Source organism: Crocuta crocuta, unplaced genomic scaffold, assembly GCF_008692635.1.
Source record: "Crocuta crocuta isolate KB4526 unplaced genomic scaffold, BGI_CrCroc_1.0 scaffold96, whole genome shotgun sequence".
Taxonomy (NCBI): Eukaryota; Metazoa; Chordata; class Mammalia; order Carnivora; family Hyaenidae; genus Crocuta; species Crocuta crocuta.
Window position 1 is genome coordinate 3,960,812 of NW_027531522.1, and position 19,833 is coordinate 3,980,644.

The following is a 19,833-nucleotide window of genomic DNA, read 5'->3' on the forward strand; positions in this document are numbered from 1 at the left end:
GGGGGGGGGGGGGGGGGGGAGAAGGCCAGATAGACCCTAAATAGTGGGGTCGGGGCAAGCACTGTGCTCGGCATGGGAGGGGGCCAGGGGCCAGGGCACTGACCCTGTTCTCTAGGAGCCCAGAGGCTGAGCTCAGCCCCTGGCACAGCGTCCTGGAGACCCATGGGCACTGGTGAGCATCCTTCCCGTCATCCTGGGGACAGGGGGCAGGGGGGTGTCAGAGAGTACAACAGGGTATTTCTGCCTCAGTGTTGCCCAAATGTCGTTTCCAAATTCCTAGGCCCCCAGGATGTTTCGCAGCAGGGATAAAGCAGGTTCTGTGATGAAATCAGCATGAAGCGTGTGTCCCTCAGAGACTCCCGGTACTTAGCAACTCCGGGAGGCCCTCCTCCCCGGAAAGCGTTGATTTCACTCCGTTTTTCCTCACTAGTGTTGCAAAGAACAAGACTTGGGAAAAGCTGCCTTAATGCAGTTTCCAGAAGCAGCGTAGAGAACACGAGCTTTGAACGTAGGATCCTGAACTCGCTACTTCTTAGCTCGGAGCCCTTGCGTGGGCTCGCTCAGTGCGCGGGCTGCCCGCTGTCTGGCGCAGGGATCAGGACGCCCACCTCCCGCCAGGCCGGCTGTCCCTGTCACCGTAGCACCTGGTTCTCCTCCACATCCACGCAGAAGGGTGTCTGCGCAGACCAAGTAACCAGGGTCCGGCTACGCGGCTGGGTGGCCGGCTGTGTTGGCAGAGGATTCAAGTGTTGCTCGGCACTGTCATTTGCTCAAGGGAGGGACGGTTGGCCGAGTGAGTTCCTGGTCACCCTGGAACCCAGCAGCTGCTAGGGGGCCGTGGCGGGACGAGCAGCCTTTGCCCACCAGAACAGTCTAGCTGAGGGAGGCGGGTGCAGTAAGGGGCCTCTTGATTACTCTAAAAGGGGAGTTTGTGAAAGACCATGGGAGGAACAGCAGCTTCCGTTCTCTCTGGGGCTCAGAAAATTGACTCGAGGCCTGAGAACCAGCACTGTTTTGTTACTGGCTTTTTTTTTTTTAACTAGAATAAGTAACACTTCTGTTTTTTACCTAGCTTTACGGAGGTATAGTTGACAAACGCTATTTTAAGATATTTAAAGCGTACGTGGTGATGACGTGCTGTATGTATCCGTCGCGAAAGGCTTTCCCCGTCAAGTTAGGAACAACCATGACCTTGTGTTTACCTTTTCTTGTTCCTCTTTTGGCGAGAACATTTAAGTCCTACTCTCTTAGCAGTTTTCAGTTACACACGATACAGTGTCACCAACTCCAGTGTCCATGTTAGACACTAGATCCTCAGGCTTTATTCATCTGAGAGCTGTAGGTTTGGACCCTTTGACCAACTCTTAGTTCTTGCACACCATCCCCCACCCTCCACCGGCCCCTGGCAACTACTTTCCTACTGTTTCTAGGAGTTCAACACCCCTGTCTCCAGCGTGCGCGCATGTGTGTGTGTGCGCGCACACACACACACACACAAGCGATACCACACAGTATTTGTCTTTCCCTGTCTGGCTTATTTCACTTAACATAATGCCTCACAGGTTCACAAATGGCAGAGTTTCTCTTTCTTTTTTAAGAAGAAACCACATTCCTCAGTGTATATTTACCCCATTTTCTGGATCCATTCATCCACTGGCAGACACAGGGCACTTCCACACCTTGGCTATTATGACTAATGCTGCACTGGACATGGGAATACAGATGTATCTTCGAGATAATGGGTTTGTTTCCTTCGGACGTACTGGGATGGCTGGATCATACAGTAGTTCTGTTTTTAATTCCCTGAGGAGTTTTCACGCTGTTTTCCGTACTGGCTGCACCGATTTACATCCCCACCAGCCGTGCACAAGTTCTCTTTCCTCCGCATCCTGGCCAACACCTGCTCTCTCGTCTTTCTGATAGCAGCCATTCTGACTGGGGTGAAGGGACTCCTCATCGTGGTTTTGATTTGCATTTCCCCGATGATGAGTGATGTGGAGCATCTTTTCGCATACCTGGGGCCACTGAGCACTCTTTTTTGACAAAGGGTTTGCATGTATCGGTTTTTAAGTATTAAGGTTCTCCTACCTTGCTTACACACCTAAACGAAGAAGATTCGTGTGATTTCCCCACCCCTCCCCCTGAGATTCAGTGAGGAAGAGTCAGCCTGGCCCCAGGGGACTGACTCGCGGTGGGAAGACGAGGAAATGGGAGCTAAGAAGAGGAGAGCAGGGCGAGGCCTGGGTGGGTGAGGAGCCAGAGGCCTCCAGGCACAGCTGGTACAGGTCCCCTCCTGGTCTTTAAGGGGGAGGGCTTCTCCTTCAGCTCAGAGACCAAGCTGCTTCCCCCCAGGCTTGGGGGCGGGGGGGGGAATGGCTCTGCCCATCTCCACAAATGGATTTCATTTCACTCATTTTCAGCCAGAACTTCAAGACCTGTAATCGCACACGCTTGCCCTTTATGTAAGGAAGTTCATGTCCTAACTTCCGTCGGGATAGCCGGGGGCCCGCGGGCTGCTCTGCATCACCGAACGAGGGCCACCTCAGGCCCTCCAGGAGTCGGTGTCCTGCGTCTTCTTGGGCCCCGGGCCCAGGGTCGGGACAGGGCCAGCCAGCTGGGGACCGGGGAGCTGTGGGGCTGTAGCCAGCAGGTGGGCGCCACATTCTGCCCCCAGTAGTTGTAGCCACACTTTGATGGAGCGATCAGAACACTGTGTCTGGGTGCGTCTCCTCAGAAGAAGTCAGGAGAAATCGTGACACGAAAAGTCCAAAGCAGAGCAGGAGGAGCAGGCTGACGTTCTAACCGCGGCTGGAACAGGGCGAGGGAGGGCGGGAGTCACCCTCAGCTCCGCCGGCCTCCCCCCTTCCAGGAGAAGAAACCTGAGCAGGACAGAAGGACCGTGTGACTCGCCCGAGCACGGACACGGGCGTCTGCTGGCTGACTGGGACATTTGGGCTTTTACTCATTGGTGACGGACAGCATGAGCCTGTCCCCAGCCCAGTGTGCGGAGTTTCAAGTGCTTTCACCAGAGACCCCTGGAAGCTCGGTGGGAGGTCGCTGGCCTTCCCCATCGGCCTGTCTTACTTGCTGGGAGAGCAGCTCTCTTCTCTCCTGCCAGTCACACGCGCTGCTCTCTGGGGTGACGCAACCTCCGTGTGACAAATGCACGCCTCTCGGCGGCCACCTTGGCGGCTCCGGGAAGACAGTGCCAGCGCCGGGCCAGCCCTGAGCGTGGGGCTCCGTTTCCGGCCAGAGGAGGCTCCCGGGGCTGGGGGGTTGGGGAGGGGGCTCCCTTACGAGGCTCCCAGGCCACCGCCTCTCAAGAGGCCCCCTTCCTATTTCTGCCGCCCCCTCGCTTCCCGCCTTGCCCCGCTGCCTTCTCCTGAGCTCCCCCCTTTTCTGCAGCGCGGGNTGGACTACAGCCTGCTGGTGGGGATCCACGACGTGGAGCGAGCCGAGCAGGAGGAGGTGGAGTGCGAGGAGAACGACGGGGAGGAGGAGGGGGAGAGCGACGGCACCCACCCTGTGGGGACCCCCCCGGACAGCCCCGGAAACACGCTCAACAGCTCACCGCCCTTGGCCCCGGGGGAGTTCGATCCGAGCATTGACGTTTATGGAATTAAATGCCACGAAAGTAAGCTGAGTTCTTAGCAACTCTTTATCTGTGAAGCGATTTGGGTTTTGCATTGCTTCCCACCAGTGACGGTAGTCATCCCAGTTAGAAGTCTGCTGCCCTCCAACACTTACTCCCCGGAGTCTCAGGAGGCGACGCGGGGGCAAGGGCATGTTCAGGTGACTGACTCATCTCCGGTTTTGAAACGTAACGTGGTCAGGTCCCTGAGTTCTGTGATGTTGAGGGAATGGAGCGAAGCCACAAACGATTTTATCTATAGATCACCCATGTTCACACGCTTACGTGTGTGTGGACGTCATACAGAAGAAACATGGTTTTTGTAGCCATCTCTTATGTGGATGTAGGCGTCAGGACTCTGTCCCGAGCTAGGCACACACGTGGTCCCCAGCGAGCCCCATCGGACACCCGGTAGGGCCGGCGTGTCCCCACTGCCAGGCCTTCCCCTCTCGCCCAGAGTATGGGATGACAGCGTCTAGTCTGCTGTTGTGACTCTGTCTGTCCTTGGCTGTGTCCCCTGCCCGCCCATTAAGGGGATCTCTCCGGCCCTCTTCTCTGAGCCCAATCCTAATCCTCAAAATCCAGGCGACTGGATATTTGAAGAAATGTTACCGTCTACCTTAGCTACTCTGACATGAGAAAACCAAGATGCTTTGGAGAGAGGATAAAGGCAGGCCTCTTATTTTTTGAGTAATAAAAATTATGGTTCATCATTGCTTAAAAAAAAAAAAAGATGTGGCATATCAGCTAAGTGACCTTGGGTTGTGTTTTTTATTTTGCTCACCAAAATTTTCTTCAACACAGAAAATGAGATGTAGTGAAAAGTACTTCTCTTATTGTTTATAATTAAAACCACAGATATGTGGAAATACGTGGAAGGCAGGTCTTAGAGACGATCTGTGCCTTCCTCTAGTTCTGATGCTAGACTCCGTGAGCACTATGTACGGTTGCATGTACAGGCACACCTCAAAGTCCTCCACAGTAACGCGAGTCAAATGAATTTTCTGGTTTCCCTGTACATGTAAAAGTTATGCTTACACTATTATATAGCCTCTTAAGTGTGCGATAGCATTGTATCTTTAAAAAACAATGTACATACCTTATTTTAAAAGTACGTTATTGCTAAAATATACTAACCATCACCTGAGCTTTCAGTGAATTGTAATTACTGATCACAGATCACCGTAAAAATATGACAATGAACAAGTTTAAAATATTGCTAGGATTACCAGAACGTGACGGAGACATGAAATGAGCAGATGCCATTGGGAAAATGGTGCCAACACAGGGCTGCCACAAACCTTCAATTTGGAAAAAATGCAGTGTCTGCAAAGGGCAGTAAAACAATGGTTGACAAGGATTAAGGAGCATAATTCCATCTACTGTTGTATTATTAGCATTTTTCTTTACACCAGAGCAATACATTATCACTAAAGAAAATGCAGGACAAAAAATAAAAACAGTCTCCCCCTCGGACCTCTACTGGTAACATCCTAGGGTTATATTCTTTTACTTCTTGAATCGAGAGAGAATTGGGGGAAATGAAGCTGTTTAACAGGAATACGTAGGACCTCCATGGATTTTTTTCCCCCGTGTTACTATTTATCGCTTAATTTTTTTGTATCCGGGGAGAGCTGACAGCCTGTGTCACGTGCATTTCAGGCGGACAGCACGGTGGCTTCTGATGCTGCGCTGCTGCCCGTGCGGCCGTGCCCGCGCCCCACGTGTAGCTTCCCCTGCCCACCACCCAGCACCGGTTCCGAATCGCGGCTGTATTTCTTGCGCTGCACCTTTCTGCTCCGTGACTTGTTCGTTCTGTAACTGGGAGCCTGTCTCCCGACCCCTCACCCATTCTGCCTGTCTCTCCACTCCATAAAACATGGAGGAGGGAAAAAAAAGGATTTTTTTAGAATGTGTTTGAACTTAAATGGACCTGGCCTTAGTTTTCAGACTCCTCCAGTCCCTGTTCTGTCCTAGTCCCTCGCGCCCAGGACGTGCTTTCCCAGGTGGTGTCACCTGTCCCACAATCACTGCTCGCTCGCTCTCTCTCTCATCCTTTCCAGACTCGCCCAGGAAAGAGGTGTACTTTATGGCAATTATTGACATTTTGACCCATTACGATGCAAAAAAGAAAGCTGCCCACGCTGCAAAAACCGTTAAGCATGGCGTAAGTATCTCCACTCTGTTTCCTTCTCTGCTCCAGGGCCCTTGCTGCTGTCTGTAGTGCGGGAACCAGCTATGGCTGCCTGCCTCCCACCGAGCTGCCCAGAAGTCCGTCGGGTTCAAGTCCTTCCTTTGGGGGGTGGGGTGGCGGGGAGGGTCACGCTCTGAGTGCGAGATTTGGAGCCAGAAAATGCCAACAGCTAGTCCCAGCTCTTGCCGCGACTCCCTACGCTCTGAGCAGGTCGCTTCAACTCAATGGCCAGTCTTCTGTTTCCACGCTGGGGATATTCGCACACACATGTGTCTCTAGAATATTGTGCAAATTCGTTTTTGTTGGAAAAATGCTTCAAAGATAAAAACGCAGGTAACCAAGTGCTTTAACATGAATTTTCAGAACTGTGAGACGTTCAGAACGGAAGCACTCACTATTCCACGCTTCAGACACTTCCCAGATATTCTCTTTCTTTTTGCACACTGAATTGTACATTTTCTATTACAGAAACCTCGTGGGTGTGAGATCAGTTTAATAACAAATTCCTCACCTTTATTGTTCTTGCTCTAAATTATCACTCTTCTAGTGCTATGCTGACTTACTTACTAACTCCCCATGACAAGCCTGTGAAGGATACTAGCGTCTCATTGTTTATCAGTTGGAGAAACTGAGGAAGAAAGCGAAAGTGGTACCTTGTCAGGGTCACGACACTAGGAAGTGGTAGAAACGGGAGTGCTCCCCAGGACCGAGCCCAGCCCCCTGCCCTCCCGGCAAATCCCACCTGCCTGGTGGAGCCTCACAGGTGGCAAGGACCCATCACGCTCATATCGTAGAGACTCATGTTGGTTTTCCAGGTGTTGCTAAAAAAGCCACAGACAACACCCCCCCCCCCACAGAGACACACATTTTAANTCACGGCTCATCCCGCCGGGAGGAGGGCGCCTCCCCTGCAGCCTGCACAGCCGACCACCCGCGCCACAACATCGGCCTCTATGAAAGGCTTTTGTTCTGTATGTACCGTCAAACAGGGTGTCCTCCCGCAGGGGAGCCAGCCTGAAACCACACTCCGTTCGCCAGAGAAACGTTTCAGTTACATCATCAAGTACAACTTACGATGTTCCTACTGTGTGCAGAGCACGACCAACACCTTCCCCGGCCCAGTGAAAGCTCCAGAAACCCTGCATCAGTGAGACGAGGGCACCCGGCGGCTCTCACCTGGTGGCTCGCATCGCAGCCTCCCACGTACACTTGTGAAGGGTGTGCACACCCCATTCCCTGGTTCTGCGTCCAGGTCCCCCTCTGGGGAGGTCTCTCAACAGCTCCACAGTAATCCTGATGCTCACCTCTGATGGAGAGCCATGGGGTCCAGCAGAGACAACTGGGTCAGAATCCCGATTTCAGCACTCCCGGTCATGTGACCTCGAGAGCTTCAGGTCCCCCAACTGCCTCGTGGGAGGTGTGTGTGGAGGATACGCGTGGTGAACGGGCTGAATGCCAGGAGGGGCTTTGTGTCCGTCCCCAGCCTTCCTTGCTCTTGCCATCACATCACATGCCATATGAAACTGGAAAGCTACCGTGGCAAACATGGCCCCATTCGAGTCTCTGCTAAGTCACCAGCTCAGCTCCGTCATACACCACATGGCCTAAAATCATGTGTGGTTTGCAGGAGACATTACTCTGAGCAAAGGAATGTGGTGTTGAGCTGCTGCTGGGAACTGTTCTCTGCCTTCGAGGCCCAGGCTCCTCTGTGGAGATCGCAGCAGCCCAGGCCGGGCATGGAAATTCCAGGTCCCCCAGTGACTATAGGGGTCTAAAAATAGCAGCTGGTGACATAGTAAAACTGCTCTTGCCCTTTGCAGCTCAGGAAACTGGGCGGAACTACGGACCTTGGGTCTGGTCGCCAGCACTGCCTCTGGTGATAGGAAGTCTCCCTCTGAGGCTCCACGAGGGGCCCCGGCTGCCCTGCTCCCAGAGGGGAACAGTGGCAGTGCTGTGCCCTGTGTCCTGAGCAAAGCCTGTCATCCCCCCCCCCCCCCCTCCCCCCCCCCCCNCCCCCCCCCCCCCCGCTTCCGCCCCCCACTGGGGGAGATGCAATCAGCAGGCTCGTGTCCCGCCTGGTTACGGTGCCAGCTGACGCGGACCCTGCCGCTGCTCTAACCCTCTAACCCCTCTTTTGAGCACTCACCACTTACCTGGGTCCTGAGAAAGAAACACAATCCTAGGTCATTGTCGTTGAAATGTCCCTGCAGCCGAATGTTGCTGTTTGTGTCCTTCTCAAGGTATCTCCAATCAGTTCTCCTGAAAAACACACACCGATCATCACACGGCTTCCGAGTATAGGCCAAATGGAGTCCGTTTGTTTTTTTAATTTTTTTTTTTTTAATGTTTTATTTATTTCTAGGAGAGAGAGAGAGAGAGAGAGAGAGACAGCGTGAGCAGGGGAGGGTCAGAGAGAGAGGGAGTCACAGACTGAAACAAGCTCCAGGCTCCGAGCTGGCAGTCAGCACAGAGCCCAACGCGGGGCTTGAACCCACGAACCGCGAGATCATGACCTAAGCGAAAGATGGACGCTTAACCGACTAAGCCACCCAGGCGCCCCTGGAGTCCACCATTTGAAAGGAACATCCCAAACATGGCTAGTTCAAGTTTTGGGTGTTTTTTTTTAAGTTGCTGTAGTCCCAGTATGTGTGATGACAGCATCTGCTGTTCAGACTCTTTGCCTCATTTTCACACAGATCCCTAAGAACCTTGACTATTCCGATATTCAGACACAATATCCAAGATATTCTGAGTTCTGTTTTAAGAACAGGGGCACAGATTTGAAAATTATTAGCTTTAGATTTAGCCGCAATTGAAAAAACTGCCATACATACTAAGTAGTAATTCTGTCGATACTCCTCTCCTTTCCATCTGCCTAGGCTGGTGCAGAGATCTCAACCGTGAACCCAGAACAGTATTCAAAGCGCTTTTTGGACTTTATTGGCCACATCTTGACGTAACCTCCCACATGACCTCGGATGGACATGAGCAGGGGAAGGACAGAGGTGGCTTCGGCGTAGGAAAAATGAAAACCAAACTCAGTGAAGCACACCTCCTCGTTTACATCTTCAGGCCAAGATGACTGATTTGGAGGCTACTCGCTTTAACAGCTACCTGATATTTCCCAGCATCGTTCTAGCTATTTCTGACACGTGTGTGTGCGTGTGTGTGTGTGCGTGTGTGTGCGCGCGAGTGCGTGTCTTAAAAGTTAATTAATTAATGAAAACCGATCAGCTTCAGTCAGAGCATGTCTGGGCAACAACCCTCTGATTCCAGCTGTGGATGAACGAGTGAATGAATGAATGAGCACATGCGGGGGGAGGGGGTGAAGGAAATGCATGTCGGACCAACCACGTTGGCATCACACGATAAACTGTGGATCAGTTTATGTTTTGGAGTTGAAAGATGTGACAGTATTCATAATAATAATGAAGATAATAATAATGATGATAATAATGATGGTGATTAAAGGAAAAAAAACTTACCCGCGAATGTTACATTTCTGCCACGCACGCTGACACTCCTTAACAGCTGTACCCCAGGCCCCTGGCACTGGACCGAGGCGTGCCCTGCTTCAGGGTTCCGCCTCCGCGCAGTGTCAGGGCTCCCGGTGTCCGGGGACAGATGCCCCTCCTCCAGCAAGAAGCTGATGTCCCTGGTGACTCTTATCTGTACACCACTCACCTCAGTAAGTACGTCCAGGAAAACTGCTTACTTCTCTTTTCTCGCCTGGAGCTTCTTCACTGTTACACCCTTATGTTGCAATATAGGAATTAATGCTACAAAATAAAAATAGAGCTTACCTGAAAAGTGCATAGTTTCGGGCAATGGTATCTACATCTCCTACTGTGGGAAGCTGAGCAAAGCATTGAGAACTCTGACTGCTCCTGGTGACGACGGCAGATCTGAATTATAAGATGTTTATGTTTGACCATTGTTTAAACAGTGGTGTTTTGTTACGAATTATTCCCTTTAACTGAACCCCTCAATTTTACTGTTTACATTATTAGGAAAACAGGGATATTTTTGAATCTAAAAATTTAATGTACAGCATGTGATTTCTGAAGTTTACATGTAAAGTCATTTTACAGTGTAGGTGAAATAATGTCTGTCATATTTTGAAATGTACCCTGCAGTCATGTTTTTGGGTGAGTGTTTTATTCAAAGTACACGGTGGGCAGTCCTCTACAGTGAAAGGAAAAGGTTTTGTTTCCTCCAGATGTACATTTATCAACCTAATGATTTTTCTTAAATGTTTAACCCAAATCTGGTTATGTAAGTTCATTGCCCTAAACTGTGCTGATTGTGTTTTAATCGGTTTATAAATTTTCAACAGCGATCGTGTATTTACCAACTTTCTGGCATTTTCTGAAAGGCGTCAGGCTAAAATATTAGACTTGCTTAGAGTAGGTTATCAACTTATACACTGTGCTAAAGCTGTGCCTTTGAAATTCTTTGTTTAAAACATGAGATGATTTTTGTAGGCAGTTTCAGAAAAGACAAAAAAAATCCACCCTCCAGTGATTACTTAGAACTCACAAACAGCCCTGCTGTACCGCCCCACCAGTACCTTTACTTCAGGGCTCGTCAAGACCCCAAGCGCACCCACTGCGAGTGGGTTACTTAAGAAAACACGCGGTGACAGCAAATCAGGACCGGTGGGAGCCGGCAGCAGCGCCACTCTACTCCCATTTATGGACTTGACCCGGATTTGTTAGCCACGGGAGACAGTGTGATCACCATGGTTGTTTGACATGGTTGTCCCAACCTGTATTTTATGCATCTAAATTAATTGAGACTGTGATTTGGTCCCCCGACCTCCCCACCCCACCCCACCCCACCATCATTCATTCTGGCATCAAGTCTCTTTGAATGTTCTGAAGTTAAACTCTGGTTTCCTTGGCCCAAGACTACCGAATGAGACCCTGAAGTAAAGATAAGGTACCCATACGTTATCTGAGTAACTATTTCCTTTGTGGCCAGTCTGTGTATGCTTTTAGAAGTTTACGAAATGCTTTATTTTCGTCTGTGACAGTCTCTGTCATTCATTTCTGTCGATAAACCATTTGGACAGAGTGAGGAAGTTTGCCTTGTATCTCCTAGTGCTAACAGTACACTCCAGTCATGAGCCAGGCTTTACAAAATAAAGCACTTTGATGACTCACAAAGTGGATCCTTCGTTCCTCTCTCTCGACTGCGTTTCTCTGACTGTGAATCAACTTTACATACTTGGTACTAAGAGTACCTTTAGGAAGTACAAGCAAAATGGAATCTCTCACCACCTAGAGCTCTGCCTTCAACCTGTGAATCACTAGTAAATAATGGAAACTTCCACACCAAAATTGACTTGCTGTGGGATGAACAGGCAGAGAAAAGAAATCTCTTAAGTGAATCCCCTATAAATACGTTGTATTTTTAATTTTTACCAACCACGGTTCTGCGTCAGCATGTTCTGAAACTTTACTGGGCGACCGCCGACGGACGGGAGGCCCCCCCTCCGTTCCACTGCCCTCGGTGCCAGGTTAGCCAACAGTCCGATCGGCTGTGGTGCTTGTTTTGAAAACGCAGATTTGTTCTAATGCGATTGATATGTGAGGGAACGACTGGGCACAAGGTAGTTTTCCCATTTACTAGTGTGCACTTCAGTCCACAAGGAACGTGAGATGGACGGGAAACCGCACCGGGCCGAACTGTGCACACAGGACACAAGGGACACCCCCACCCAACCCCCCCCCAAGCATCCCCAGCTCCCGCAGTCTTTCCCCCCGTGGGTAGTCCCCCAGGGCTGGACCTGGAGTTACCCCCTGACGTCTGACTTCAAGCCACGCCTGCCTCTACTTGGCAGCAGTCCAGGGACACAGCCCTTCCAGCGGTCTGGCCCGCAGCCGCCCTTCGGGTCCTCTGCAAGATAACCTGCCATGTTTATTGCGGTATTTATATATCTCCTGGCCATTTAGCAATGCCTAAAACTGTACTACTATTTTTATTAGGTTCCCCCCCCCTTTTTTTTAAACTGCTTCAGTGATGGAAGTGTTTGGGTGCTGTGCCCCTTAGTCTCAGTATTCCCATAAGCTCTGTGGGTTTTATTGTGCAAAGAGCAATGGTTCAGTGTCCTGGACTGAACTCACATTGGTCCTAGAAAACTGGTTATTGCTAATTCACAGAAGGGCAAAAGTTGGTATGAAACACCGATCCTTAACACAACACTTTTGGAAATAGGTTCCGTGCCCAGCAGCCTTCATTCACTGACTGACGGAACTGCCTTCTTTAAACAGCTGGCCTATTAAAGAGGCACCCATGGTCAAGTGGCCCCAAAGACCAGGGACATGTCTCTGGAAAAGTGGAGTTGCTAAGTTACTTAGAATGATTACTGAAAGTTCCTTCTTCATGAAGGGGTAGCTTTTCATCTAAAGCAAATACCCTCCAAAAGCTTGTTTTAGTCCCATTTGTGATTCTGTGAAAATCCTGCCAAAGGGCGCTTCAATGCCATAGTCTATAATTTTCCCTCTCACTCTTAAACACTTGTCTTTAACTTTTTTTCTTTAAAAAAAATTTTTAAGGTTTACTTATTTTTTTTTTAATGTTTTTTATTTATTTCTAGGAGAGAGAGAGAGACAGCATGAGCAGGGGAGGGTCAGAGAGACAGGGAGTCACAGACTGAAACAGGCTCCAGGCTCTGAGCCGGCAGTCAGCACAGAGCCCGACGCGGGGCTCGAACCCACGAACCGCAAGATCATGACCTAAGCGAAAGTCAGACGCTTAACCGACTAAGCCACCCAGGCGCCCCAAGGTTTACTTATTTTTGAAAGCAAGAGTGAGAGAGAGCATGAGTGGGGGAGGAGCAGAGAGAGAGGGAGACACAGAATCTGAAACAGGTTCCAGGCTCTGAGCTAACTATCAGCACAGAGCTCGACATGGGGCTCTAACCCACAAAGTGTGAGACCACGACCTGAGCCGAAGTCGGACACTTAACTAACTGAGCCACTGAAGTGCCCCTGGAAAACAGTGTTAAGTAGTTAATCCTTCTACCAAATGAATCACTCATTTTAAATACTTTTTGTAATATGCTTCTTTCTGTCTCTCCCTTTCTCTCTTCCCGCCTCCCTTTTTCTATACTTAAAACATATGAACCAGCAGCTTCTTACTAACTAGAGCAGGAGTCCACAAACCACAGTCTGAGGGCCAAATCCAGCCCTCCACAAGATTTTTGTAAATAAAGTTTTATTGAAAACACCTATGCCCGTTCACATATTTTTCTACTGCTGCTTTCAAGCCATGGAGTCAGTAGCTGTGACTGAAACCTGATGCCCACAAAGCCTAAAACATTTACGAGAGCCCTTTACAGAAAAAGTTTGCTGACCCCTGGAAAAGCCTCATTTTAGTACCACAAAGTAGTTTTTGCAAAACCGTGGACTTCAGCTATGACTGCTCTATTATCCGCAGACATCTTCCTGCATCTGGAGCTGTTAGGATTTCTTTCATTCTTTTACTACAGTTGTTGCAACTGCATGATCACCCTCAGTTTTTACTGAAGTTACACTGCCTTGTGAATTTGTTTTTTGAGTAAATTACTGTGGTCATCTTAAATTTACTCTTGCAATAAAGGAAACAATCAACAAAACTAATAGGCACCCGACGGAATAGGAAGAGATAATTGCAAATAACATATTGGATAAAGGGCTAGTCTCCAAAATCTATAAGGAACTCACCAAACTCCACACCCAAAAACCAAATAATCCAGTGAAGAAATGGGCAGAAGACATGAACACTTTTCCAGAGAGGACATCCAGATGGCCAACAGACACATGAAATGATGCTCAGCATTCCTCGTCATCAGGGAAATACAAATCAAAGCCACACTAAGATACCACCTCATGTCGGTAAAATGAACAAATCAGGAGACTCTAGATGCTGGCGAGGATGTGGAGAAACGGGCCCCCTCCTACACTGTTGGTGGGAATGCAAATAGGTGCAGCCCCTCTGGAAAACAGTGTGGAGGTTCTTCAAAAAATGAACAACAGAACTCCCCTATGACCCAGCAATAGCACTGCTGGGAATTTACCCAAGGGATACAGGAGTGCTGATGCCTAGGGGCACATGTACCCCAGTGTTCATAGCAGCACTGTCATCAATAGCCAAAACATGGAAAGAGCCTAAATGTCCATCAACGGATGAATGGATCAAGAAGATGTGGTTTATCTATACAATGGATTACTACATGGCAATGAGAAAGAATGAAATCTGGCCATTTGCAGCAACATGGATGGAACTCGAGGGTGTTATGCTGAGCAAAATAAGTCAGGCAGAGAAGGACAGCTACCATATGTTTTCACTCATAGGTGGATCAGGAGAAACTTAATAGAGGACTATGGAGGAGGGGAAAAGGAAAAAAATAGTTAAGAAGAGGGAGGCAGACAAACCACAAGAGACTCTTAAATACTGAGAACTAGCTGAGGGCTGATAGGGGTGAGGGGAGAGGGAAGGGGGATGATGGGCACGGAGGAGGGCACTTGTTGGGATGAGCACTGGGTGTTATATGGAAACCAACTTGACAATAAACTATATTTTTAAAAAAAATTTTTTTAAATTACCATCGCAGTTACCAGTGGAGGGGACTACATGAGAAATCCATTTATGTAAGACATTCAGCCAATCACTTTGTTAAAGTTCTATAAAAACAGGTGATTGAGTCCTTCAGCATATGTGACATTTTCTATACAACTTTAATATATTCATATACACTTAAAAAATCTTTTTTGGCCTCAGATAGTATTAGTGAAGGATTCTGTGGCAACTAATATGTGCTACTTTTACTTAGTTTTACCAAAGATGATGGCACTAAAATATGAGGGTTTATATTTTCCCTGTGTTTACCTACCATTTTTCCCCCTCAAGCTTCCTGGTAGCCTGGGGACTCGGTGCCTTAGATGGCCTCAGATATTTTCCCCAAAAAGTCCAGAAGGGATCTTCCTGCTGTGGTTGTACTTACACATCTCCAAACCAGGGTCTGACCAGGCACAAGGAGGGAGTTTTCCATTTAAATTCTGAGAATAGAACCCATCCTCCCCACCCCCACCGCACTCCCACATTTTGTCCAGATTGTAAACTTGATTTACTGTAAACTAGCAAGTCTTTCCAAGATTCTAAAGAAAGAAAATAATCACAGAACGAACAGAACAAGTCCCAGCGGCGGACGCAGTACTCTGCAGGGCACACAAAGCAGACTATGTTCACACTGTCACACAAGGTCTCCCAATCAAACACTGAGTGTTTAACTCTGAAGCCATACAATTTTTTCTTTTAATATTTTCCTACACGGACTTGGGAATTTAGCTTTTCTTCAAACAAAATGCCGTAAGTAGAGCATTGCCTCTTACTATTAAAAATAAGCAGCAGCAAAAATGCTAAAATATACAAACAAACCGTGTGTATTGATCATGGCTCTAGTGAACCAGAGAGACTAAGGGACATTTGGGATTTGCTGACGGGACACACGCCCATTGTTCCCACGTGGGGGCAGATACGTAGGCCGGGGATATACAGAAGCTCTGGCTTTTGGTCCTCCAAATGATGTTATGTAGAAGGGTTTTTAAGTCATCGGTTTGATGAAATTTAATTTTGACCAAGTCTTTACATTAACTCAGGGGACTGTGTTGTGCTTTATAGTTTATAAAGCATTTTCCTTAGCATTCTCTCACGTAAAGCTCAAACCTGTGGTTTTATTTTTAGTATTCTTTCACAGTTGAGAAGACTGCTGCTCACACAGGTTGGTAAATTCTCTGCTAAACCACCTGGCCAGGACTTCAGCCAGGTTAGCTCAGCGTTCTCTGTGGTACTTTGCACCACATCACATCACTAACTTTCCCAAAACTACTAGATGGCCTCAATTTCTTTCCACTTAATGCATGTGAGGTCACACTGTTACCATAACTTTGTACTTCATCTGACTTGGACAGTCATAGTTGGCTTGGTTTCCCCAGAGACCTCATGAAAATACTCAAACGCTAATCAAGGTGTTGCTGTGAAGGTATTTTGTAGACACGATTCAAGTCTATAATCAATTTATGTTAACTAAGAAATATTACTGTAGATGATCTGGGTGGGCCTGATTCAATAAGGCCTTTAGAGCAGAAATGAGGTGTTCCAGAAGAAATTCGACGTATGGACACCAGCTTCAGCTCATGCCTGAGAGTTCCAGCCGACCCTTCCTGACAGCCTAGCCTACGTTTTTTCGACTTAACCTAATAAGCCCTCACAATCACATAAACTGATGCCTTGAAATAAATCACTTTAATATATACCTTTTACTGGCTGTGTTTTTCTAGCAGACCTCTGACTGATACTGATCTTCCAGAGTTTTTTCAATAACCAGAGGGAAGGAACGATGGGATAAAACCCTCTGAAAATCCACTTCTCCATGAAAGTAATCAGAATAGCAGCAAAATTGTCATCATCGACTTTTTCAGAACCTTGGACATTAACCAAAACCTTGTAGCAATTTGAGGAGCTTTTGTTCAAGAAAACTGGATCTTGGGCAGAAGTGAGCTTTTTGTGTTTTATCTTACCTTGCGCTCAGAGAAACAAAAACTGAGAAAATCTGCCACTAGCAGATCCTCCCAATCAATATAAACACTAAGTGAAGTCCTTTGAGCTGAAATGAGGGTGATGTCAACAAGACGGTGAAGTGGGAAGCCCTGGACCCTCCCTCGCCCAACAAACACACCAATCCAGCAACAGTTCAGAGACCGTCTCTTTATGAGAAATCCGGAAACAAACTGAAAGCCTGCTGCATCGGAAAGAACACAAAACTAGCCTCATCAAAGTCAGTAGGGAGACTCAGGACACCCTCCCATGAGAGTCCCCGCACCTGGCGTTGCACCATGTGATCAGGAAAGAGCGCCCCCACCCAGCTCCCTGCTTAACCTAGGGGAAGAGGCTGGTTTGTATATCCAGCACCCCAACTTTTTCCAGAGGTCTCCCCAGAAGACTAGCCCTTGTCTTGCCAGTCTCGGAGCTCTGACAGGTCTGGCACAGTTCACTGCCTGGGGATAAATGGACACGGTAGCTTGGGCTGATAGATGCCACATCCTTCCCCTGCCTGGCACAGGGTGAGCGGATGAAAAATCCCCATCCGCTGTCAGCCACCACTAGGGAGGAAAAGGGTTTATCTTTACATCCACCTCCTCAACGTTTCCAGAGCTGCCCAAAGAGCTAGCAACTGCCTACCCAGTTCTGAATCTCTTGACTGGTCAGCACAGTCTAGTCACCTAGGGGAGAAGAGAGACAGTGGTTTGGATGGAGGCCATAGCCACCCACACCCCTGCCCAGCACAGAGCAGGAGACAAAAACGACAGCCCTGCGCTTCTCCCTGAGGAGGGAAAGAGCTGGTAGAGGTCCCCAGAATCTCCCAATGAGCTGAATAAACAGGGGTGGCTGCACAAAGCCAGTCCAGGAAGCAGGAGAGGGCCTGATTTGCCTAATGCAGGAATCCCAACAGAGTCAAGGGAAATGAACAACCAGGCAAAGATGTTCCAACCAAAGCCACAAGACTTATGCCCAGAATTCGTAAAGAACTTTTACAACTCGACAATGAAAAGGACACATTTTAAAAGGAGGAGTGACTCTGAATAGATGTTTCCCCAAAGAAGATACACACATGGTTCATAAATACATGGAAAGGTGCTCAACATCATTAATTACTAGAAAAATGCAAACCAAAGCCACAAATCACTTCACACTCACCAGGACAGATACAATCAAAAAGCCAGACAATAGCAAGGATTGGCAGAAGATGAGGGCTCGGAACCCTGAGTGCCAGGGGAAATGTAAAATGGTGCGACCACTTTGGAAAGCCATCCAGCAGTACCTCGAGTGGTTCAACACGGGTTACCATTTGACTCAGGAATTGCACTCCTAGGTATATCACCAAGAGAAGGGATGCATTCCTTCTGGAAGCCCTACGGTAGAATCCATTCTCTTGCCTTTCTAGCATCCAGAGTCTGCCTATATTGTGGGCTTGTGGCCCCTTCTTTCATCTTCAAAGCCAGCAGTATAGCATCTTCAAATTTCCCTCTGACTCTGTTTCTTTCATCACATCTCCTTTTTGGTTAAATTAGCTAGTGATCTATTTTGTGCATCTTTTCCAAAGAACTAGAATTTTTTTTTAAATAGACAGCCCTATCTTTCTTTTTTCTTTTTTTTTTTTAATGTTTATTTATTTTTGAAAGAGAGTGTGCAAGCAAGGGAGGGGCAGAAAGAGAGGGAGACAGAGAATCCCAAGCAGGCTCCTCACTGACAGCAGAGAGCCCCCATGCGGGGCTCAAACTCATGGACAGAGAGATCATAGTCCTGAGCCCAAGTCCAACACTTAACTGACTGAGCCACCCAGGTGCCCCTACAATTTTGATTAATGGGTTTCATCTACTATTTTTCTGTTTTCAATCTCATTAATTTCTGCATTTGCCTTTATTATCTTTGTGTGCTTTTGGTTTTATTTTTTTTTTCTAGACTTTTGAATTGGGGCTCTCATTCATTTATTTTCCATTTTTAATTTTCATTGATAGAGGTGTTTAGGGCTATGAATTTTTAATGAGCACTGCTTCTTATATAAAGATGTTTTAAATACATAACAATATAAAGGTTTTACGTATACAGTCTTGATTCATAGCCTTTTTCAGAAATTATCATTCTCATTTTTCAGAAACTCTGTAACTTTTGTGTGTATTTCTCTTGTAACCCAAGAATTGTTTAATAGAAATTTTTAAAAATTTCCAGGTGGAAGTGCTTTCTTGTTTTTAGTTTTAATTTCTAGCTTTATTGTACTGTGTTCGGAAACTATTAATAACAGTTCACTTTGAGGAAACCCATCAATGATTTCTTTGGGCCCTAATATATGATCCCTTTTCAGGAATGTTCATACGGTGTTTAAAAGAAGGTATAGTCTTTATTATCACGGAGCCGTGTCTGATATATATCAAAAGGATCCGAAGGCTGAGGGTGCACAATTCACTCCAGTATTGGTGTCGTCTGGGGTCCACAACACCGACAGGTCCCAGCTGTTTCTCTGTTCAAGTTTATATACACAGCGCGCGGCGTCGGTGACCCGACTCTCGACTTCACTCCCGAGTTGCCTTATCAATCAATATCAAGGTTCCCACTCACCTCTTTCTGACGACAAATAGAACTTTCCCGTCGTCTCTGACATCATGCCCTCAGCCAGTGTGCGTGCTCTGTTGACAAGGTCGACGAATTCCACACCCCGAAATACCTGGCGCCCAGAGAAACAGCGCGCCGGAGCCGCTCTGAGCCGCGGCAGGTCCTCGCCGCCATCTTGCGCGGCTGACCCTTGACCCCGCGTCCTGACGCACTGGGTGCCCACGACGCAGGCGCACTCTATCTTACTAAACCCACTTTGTCTCCCATTGTGAGTTCGGCCGCATACAGCCTTATTGTACTTTCCCCTCTGCCTCTTTCTTTGCTTCTCGTTTCGAGTTACATTTTTCTTACTTTTCCAGAGCATGTAATGTTTATGTGTTATTCTTTTACCCATAATTCCACCCTTATGTTGGCCTTGGCGCTATAATTAAATACGGGAAATGGCCACCATCAGACCTTTTGCCAGTTTCCCCAGTCATGGCTTCCGGGATAACGTCCACCGTGTAGTCCATGAGTAGGGAAGCTTTCTCATTAAGGAACCTGATAGTAAATATTTTAGGCCTGGTGGGAATCTGTCAAAATTACTCGGCTGGCTGTTGTAGTGCAGAAGCAGCCAAAGACAATATACATAAATGAATGGTTGTGGCTATGTTCCAATAAATTTTATTTACAAAAATGGATAGTCGGTTTGCCGTGATAGTTAATTTTATGTGTCAACTTGACTGGACCACAGGATGCCCAGATATTTGGCCAAGCATTATTTCTAGGTGTGTCTGTATGACATTACCACTTGAAGCAATGGATTCAGTAGTTTATTTCTCCTCCCCACCACACCCCACCCCCTTCCCCCATC

The 19,833-nt window shown here is 47.8% G+C and overlaps 1 protein-coding gene and 1 long non-coding RNA gene across 3 annotated transcripts in view; one reads left to right on the plus strand and one right to left on the minus strand.

Moving 5' to 3' along the window:
• PIP4K2A (phosphatidylinositol-5-phosphate 4-kinase type 2 alpha) overlaps nt 1-10,993 on the plus strand; it is a 182,203-nt gene extending 171,210 nt beyond the window's left edge. Inside the window, exons 8-12 of one of the 2 annotated variants that reach the window (XM_077772485.1) lie at nt 799-804; nt 2,271-2,279; nt 3,406-3,634; nt 5,695-5,798; nt 8,705-10,993. In XM_077772485.1, coding sequence (XP_077628611.1) covers nt 799-804; nt 2,271-2,279; nt 3,406-3,634; nt 5,695-5,798; nt 8,705-8,785 — 429 coding nt within the window. In that variant the 3' untranslated portion in view covers nt 8,786-10,993. The remainder of the gene's footprint in view (nt 1-798; nt 805-2,270; nt 2,280-3,405; nt 3,635-5,694; nt 5,799-8,704) is intronic. The other variant, XM_077772486.1, reaches the window with a different exon arrangement.
• LOC144238648 (uncharacterized) overlaps nt 1-19,148 on the minus strand; it is a 32,297-nt gene extending 13,149 nt beyond the window's left edge. Inside the window, exons 1-2 of the long non-coding RNA XR_013337175.1 lie at nt 18,987-19,148; nt 7,979-8,084 (exon numbers count right to left, since the gene is read on the minus strand). This is a non-coding gene — a long non-coding RNA (uncharacterized LOC144238648). The remainder of the gene's footprint in view (nt 1-7,978; nt 8,085-18,986) is intronic.
• Between the last annotated feature and the right edge of the window lie 685 nt (nt 19,149-19,833).